General features: G+C 44.9%; 1 protein-coding gene and 1 long non-coding RNA gene across 5 annotated transcripts in view; one reads left to right on the top strand and one right to left on the bottom strand.

Moving 5' to 3' along the window:
• Nucleotides 1-6908, bottom strand: part of RBPJ (recombination signal binding protein for immunoglobulin kappa J region) — a 156172-nt gene that overhangs the window by 13693 nt on the left and 135571 nt on the right. For all 4 annotated transcript variants that reach the window (XM_019526179.1, XM_019526177.1, XM_019526180.1 and 1 more), the window contains one exon: nt 1499-1639. In XM_019526179.1, the coding sequence (XP_019381724.1) occupies nt 1499-1639 (141 nt within the window). The remainder of the gene's footprint in view (nt 1-1498; nt 1640-6908) is intronic.
• LOC109303851 overlaps nt 1-6908 on the top strand; it is a 26574-nt gene that overhangs the window by 10756 nt on the left and 8910 nt on the right. The window contains exon 2 of the long non-coding RNA XR_002099244.1: nt 663-666. This is a non-coding gene — a long non-coding RNA (uncharacterized LOC109303851). The remainder of the gene's footprint in view (nt 1-662; nt 667-6908) is intronic.

Here is a 6908-nt window from a genome sequence, read left to right as displayed (position 1 = left end):
AAGACACTGTAATGCACAGTAGCCTATTGTACTGCACATTAGCATGTCACAGCAAAAACAGTGCTAATGCACAACAGAATTAGTCTATTGTGGATTAAGCGCCACAAAAATACCGTCCTGCCTTTGCTATTGTGCGTTAGGGCAGGCTAATGCACCTTTATGTAGTTCCTCATATTTGAGGTACTAAACTTAATGTGCAGTAGCAAAGGTGCAATACTGAACATGTAGATGTACCCTGTTTGTCAGTTTTCCATCTGCTGTTAGAGCAGCCACATAAAACGCACCCCCCGATGTTACATTCATCACATAATTAACATGTTAGTCATGCAAAAATTGTAATATGCCACATGTTCCAGCAATTTGATAAAAATGGCTAACTAACCAATGATATTACTCATTTAATGCAAAACATCTTTGTGGCCAATTTGTATCATGCCTTTAATTTGAATACACTAGTTTAAAGTGTGCTCAAAGAGTGTGAGCTTGGGAGCCACTCCATGGTGCTGGGTTGTCCCCAGGTGGGAAGCTGCACAGCAGAAACTGCTTCATTGGTGTCAGGCTGCGCACAGGCTCCCCCTTATATTTCCTAGTGCCTAGGCAGTTTGGCAATAGAAAGCCAGGTCTCAGAACTGGGGGTCACTGGGTTCTAGCAAGTTTAGAAGGTATGTGGACCATCTATCATCAGGGACCAGCTCCCTAATGCCATGCTGTACAAGTGCCCTTTAAACATCCTGAAGTGCAGGACCAGAGAGCATGTTCCCAATCCCAGGCTCCCCATGCACTGGCAAATGCACAATGGGATCTGGGATAGAATTCTTCAGATCCTATCCCGCAACTAAATTAACATTTGAAGGGGGCCCATAGTGCATAAATTGTGGAGGCTCCCTTAGAACTTCAGTGCCTGCTTTTCTTAGCTCCTGTTGCAAAAGCTTGCTAAGAATTATACTTTTCATGTGCTGGAGAAAAGTATAACTGAAGACTATGAGATGGCTATACCATTTGTATGAGAAAGCCTGGTATCTCAAATGTCACCATAGTCTCTCCATTTGCTGGTTTGGAGGAACTATAACTTAAATGTATACAACAGGGGGTGGCAATGTTTTCCAGTGCTGGGCCACAATGACCCAGCTCAGGTCAAAGGTGGACCAGCATTAGGGCCCGGCCACTGCTGCCACTGTTCCCTGCAGCCCAGCAGCAGAGCAACATGGGCCAAATGCCTGGCCATGGTGTAATGCGGGCAATGGATGGATCCAGAGGCTCCACGGGCTGCATCTGGCCCACAGGCTGTAGCTTGCCAACTCTTAATATTTGCCAATATAGAAGACAGGTGAGAGAAAAGAAAGCATATAATCAATTTGGGCTAGGAAGACCGAAGCTTAATACTTAGCCTTTAAAAGCAAAAATACCAAAGACAATCCAGTGCTGTGGTCTCCAAATATTTTAGAAATATTCACTAGATTATGTTTATATTTAGTACAGTATTTTTAAACAAACTCACTTGAAACTGGATTATTCTCTCCTGGGAAAGGCACAAGTACATTCTCTCAGTATCTTTAAGGTAGAACGCACATTTATGGAGCTGTGATACTGGATCATCTGCATCCAATAACGCTGTCTGTTTATCCACTTTTCGAATGATCTATTGGTGAAAAAATGCACATACAAATACCTTTACCATCAATGCAATAAGTATTTTCTATGTCAGACAGAGTCCTATCTGAATATGTGCTGCATACATATGTGTTTCTCCATGCTTTGCTAGGAGAGGGGGGAGAAACTAGCAACATACCTTTTTGTTTGCATGGTAGGCCGAGTATTAACACACCATAAAAGGAAATGCCTCTAGGACTGAAAACATGTATAGCAAATTGTAGCAAAACAAGCTGATCAGTCAATTTAAACCTTGAAAAAGGTTTAAAGGCAGTGACACTTTCTTAATTATAGTTTTGCAAAAGCAGCAACTATAATAGCAAATCTTTTGACAGGTACTTGTAAATGAATATTGTTTAAGACATAACTGTACAAGTACGAGAATGGATGGTTGTTTCCTCAATCTGAAAGTTCAACATAAAAAGGTAGTCTTCAATTTTAGAAAGACAGAGTAATTGGTATTTAAAAATTGTAACAGAAAAACAAAGTCCCCCCCCTACAGACTGGAAATCTGAAGCTTGCAATTTTAAATCAAGTTCTAGGAAAAAGGTTTAGTATTTTGCCTTCTGCAACACACTCAAAAGCAGCAGCTAGAGTACTTAAAGATTTCTAAGCTGTGGATCAGAAAGCTGTCCTCTAAGATTTCTTATAGTTATTAGCCGCATAATTTTCCAAGCCCACACTTTCTTTCAGAATTTTTGTCCCAAAAATGTTTTTGTCCCAGAACTAATGTGCTGAATATGTTCCTGGTAACCAAGGGTAACAGGTGTACTTTGATTAATTTTAAATTGTATTTGGCTACTTTTATTTCAGATCTCTCAAACTTCAAATGATTGTACCTGATTCAGCTAGCACCCCAATAAAATGTAATTATTTCTAAGTTAAATTAACACAAAAACTGCTGAAGTGAGAGGAAATCTTCTCACTAACTTCCGCATGTGCTAGATCAGACCTGTAGACAATGAGTAAGTCTGGATCTTTTTTTTATATTGCTATAGTTTAACAAAGCAGGTTTAAGTATCATTTTATACTATGGGCAATGAAATAAAGAATTTTTGCCCTCAACAGACCAACTCCATCTTTCCCATAAGTTTGGCCATAGGAAATATTCTTAGCCTAGTGGGTCTGGGAGATCTCCTGGATGATGAACTAAGGCTGCCTCCAAACATTATTTCTCCAGTGCTCCATACTTTGTGGCACTACAGAAATAAAAGGCACTACGGGCATCCATACATTCAGAACCCCCCCGGCGAACTCAAAGGCACGCTCTCCAACTAGGGGGCAATAGGAGGTTGCTCCATAGTTGCTGCCACTCCTAGTGGAGCCTATCACTGAGCTGGACAGGCTCACTGACCAGCTTGCAAGTCTAGCTCCCAGGGTTTCAGGCTCCCCAAGAGCCCTTTAAAAGTCCCAGTGCTCTAATGGGCTGTAAGCAGCCCCCTCACACTTACTGCCAGGTACCAAGATTGACAGGGTTCCTTGTGAGCCTCCAGTGGCAGCAGAGGCAATTCAGGATCTGGGGCCCCTGCCTCTACCACCTACAGGAAGACACCAGTAAGGGGGTTTGTAGGAAGAAGCAGCAGGATTAGATGGGGTGGAAACACACCAGCAGTCTCATAAGGAGCACTCTCAGCCTTTAAAGGACCTGTGTGCCTGTAAGCCCAGGATCCTGGCATCACTCCCCAGTCAGGTCCCAGCAGCTTGGGAACCCTAGCTAGCTGCACCTGCTCCATGTGAGTCAGATCACTGGTCTGGCAGTCCTGACAGCTCACTCCTGGGCAGGCTGTCAGGGAGATAGCTGTTCTCCTCCTCTCTCCCCTTTGAAGCCTCTTGTGGATGCCCCGCCCCTCCCTACTCCCCTTTCCTGGCCAGATGTTAAAATTCATCCCAGCATGACAGGTAAGTTGCTCTTTAAATAGCAGGACATGTTTAAACAGCACCTTGTCATGGATCTGCCTTTTGAGGCAGGTTTGCCATTTTTACCTAGGGACAAATTCTTTTACCATTTGGCTCGTTACCATTTGTTACAGGATAATCATATATTGTGCAAGAAGTTCCATGACAGGAGGATCCCTAAATTAATGTTTCAGAATTTTGTACTGTCAACACCTCAGCATCCAAACCCCTTCCCACAGCCTGCTAAGAATAAGTAAAGTCTATGGGGGACTTCATGATGGATAAGTGGATCATGATTGCACATGTATACGCTATAAAGCAGGGGCGAGCAGTTATTTCAAGCAGAGGGCCACTTACTGAGTTTTGGCAAGCCATTGAGGACCACAAAGCAGGCAGTCAAGGGCAGATAAATATTAATTTTCTTAATTTTGGGGGGGGGGGGGGCCACGGGCTGGAGAGAATGGCTTGGTGGGCCGCACCTTGACCACAAGATGAACATGAGCCTGCAATGCAATGCTGCGGCTAGTGAAGTGACCAAAACGCTGGCTTGCATCTATAGATACGCTCAAGCAAATCCCAGGATGTCCTTCTCCCCCTGTACTCAGCTTTGATGAGGCCGCAGCTGGAGTACTGCATCCAGTTTTGGGCTCCACAATTCAAAATGGATGTGGAGAAGCTTAAGAGGGTGCAAAGGAAAGCCACGCACATGATCAGAGGTCAGGAAAACAGACCTTATGACGAGAGACTGAGAGCCATGGGGCTCTTTAGCCTGGAAAAGCTCAGGCTCAGGGGTTACCTGATGGCCACCTATAAGTTTATCAGGGGTGACCACCAGTATCTGGGGGAACGTTTGTTCACGAGAGCGCCCCAAGGAATGACGAGGTCGAACGGTCAAAAACTACTGCAAGACCATTTCAGGCTGGACATAAGGAAGAATTTCTTTACTGTCTGAGCCCCCAAGGTCTGCAACAGCCTGCCACCGGAGGTGGTTCAAGCACCTACATTGAACACCTTCAAGAGCAAATTGGATGCTTATCTTGCTGGGATCCTATGACCCCAGCTGACTTCCTGCCCTTTGGGCAGGGGGCTGGACTCGATGATCTTCTGAGGTCCCTTCCAGCCCTAACGTCTATGAAAATACGGCCCCTGGGCCGCATTTTGCCCACTCCCGCTATAAAATCTATACAGATTATACTGCTGTGTCTTATACTGTTCATTATATACAAAAGAAGGGATGGCCAATTTTTAAGCAGCCAGGGGTTGCACACCACACAGGCCATACCAGTGTGAGCCCCATTCTCCCCCCCGGGCACATGCTGCATGAGCCCACTCACCCCTACTGCACCATGCCCAGGGATCCCCCCAGTACAATAGGCTGTGCCATGCTACACTGCCCCACTCCTGGGTCAGGGACAAGCAGCAGAACTGGAAAAAGGAGGGGGCAGAGATCCTAGCCGCTGCTGCAATTAGAGAAATAGAGGGAGGAAGGGCAGTTGGCTGGGAGCTGCAAATTAAATCTTCATGGGCTGCCTGTGGCCCACAAGCTGCCAGTTGAACAGCTCTGTACTAATGCAAGAAGTATGGGGAGTAAGTAGGAAGAACTGGAAGTCCTAGTATAATTGCATAAACGTAATGTAATTGGGATAGCCAAACTCAGTAAATAGTTTGTATAATTATACTACTGTCAGGAAAGACAAGCAGGGTGAAAAAGGAGGTGGTGTTGCTCTTTCCATATGCAAGAGACATACACTTGTTCTGAGGCGTGGTACAAAGAGGGAGATAAGCACACTGAAGGTCTCTTGGTCAAAGTGGATAAGAATAAGGGTGATCTCATGGTGGGCATCTGCTGTAGACCACCACCTCAAGAAGACGACGAGGCAGTTTTCAAACAGCTAACCAAAGTGTCAAAACTGCAGAACCTGGTGCTAATGGAGGACTTTAATTACCATGACAGCTTTTTGGAGGGTAACAGTAGTGGCCCAGGCAGCCCAGGAAGTCTTTGGAATATGTTGGAGGTAACTTTTTGATACAGATGATGGAGAAATCAACTTGAGGGAGAAGCTCATCAAATGCTGCTCACAAACGGAGTAACTGGTTGATAATGTTGGGGTTAGAAAGCAACTTGAATGACAGAGACCACAAAGGACAGAGTTCAAGATCCGGAGGTAAGGAAGTAAACAGACACTGCAATTCAGAAAAGCAGACTTAAATTTGAGGAACCAGTGGACATGATCCTATGGGAAGCAAGTCTGAAGGTAAAAAGTCCAAGCCAGCTGGATGTACCTTAAGGAGGCTATGCTGAGGGTCCAAAACTAGCCTATCCTGATGCAAAGAAAGACAAATAAGTACAAACCAGCCAGGCTAAAGTGTCAATTTCAATGAGATGAAACTCAAAAAGGAATCTTACAAAAAGTGGAAGCTTGGCTATGTTACTAAGAATGAGCATGAGAGAGATCACACAGGCATGCAGAGAGAATCAGGAACGCCAAGGCACCAAAAAAAAAAAAAAAAAAAAATCTACAAATACGCTAAAATTAAGGAAAAAGATCAAAGGAACTGCAGGTCCTTAACTGACTGAAGACAGTAGTCTCGTAATGGATGATGTAAAGAAACATGATATACTCAATGCCTTCTTTTTACTTCAGTCTTCAGGAATAAGGTCAACTATCAGATGACAAGCACAGCAGGCAGCAAGAATGGGAAGGATACAATCAGCCTGTACTACGGAAAACACGTTAGAGATTACTTGAAGGAGCTGGATGTTTTCAAGTCAGCAAGGCTGAATGGGATGCAACACAGAGATAATTGTCCAGAGACACAGTCTATTCTCTTTGAGAATTCATGGAGGTTGGGTTATGTCCTGGATGACTGGAAAAAGGCAAATGCAGTGCATACCTTAAAAAAAAGAAAAAAAAGGTGGAAGGATCCAGGTCAGTCTGACCTCAATACCTGGAAAGATTATGGAACATGTCAAGAAGGGATCCTAATTGCCTAGAGCATAATTATCCAACTGGCAGTCTGTGGGCCATAATGTAGCCCAAGAGTGGTTAAACCATGATGGTGGCAGTATTAACTCCTTCAACACCACCTTCTCACCACCTGCTACTTAAACTGATGCATCAGTGCCACCAACAAAGGAGTTAACACTGGGGTGGGCAATTATTTGGGCCCACAGGCCACACAGTAGGTTCTTGGGAGCTGCTGCAGGCTGGTTAGCACCCCCCACGCAACAGCCTACATGCCTTGGGGCTCCTCTCTGCCACTGTCATCAGCACTCAGCAGCAGCTGAACGCACAGCCCCAGCCCACCACGGACCAGCTCCAGACCAGCCAGGACCTACACACACAGCCCCAACCCCGCAC

Source organism: Gavialis gangeticus, unplaced genomic scaffold, assembly GCF_001723915.1.
Source record: "Gavialis gangeticus isolate Ggan-Ray unplaced genomic scaffold, GavGan_comp1, whole genome shotgun sequence".
NCBI classification, from domain to species: domain Eukaryota; kingdom Metazoa; phylum Chordata; order Crocodylia; family Gavialidae; genus Gavialis; species Gavialis gangeticus.
Note: the sequence above shows the minus strand (reverse complement) of the source record. Positions and strands in the feature narration are given on the sequence as shown.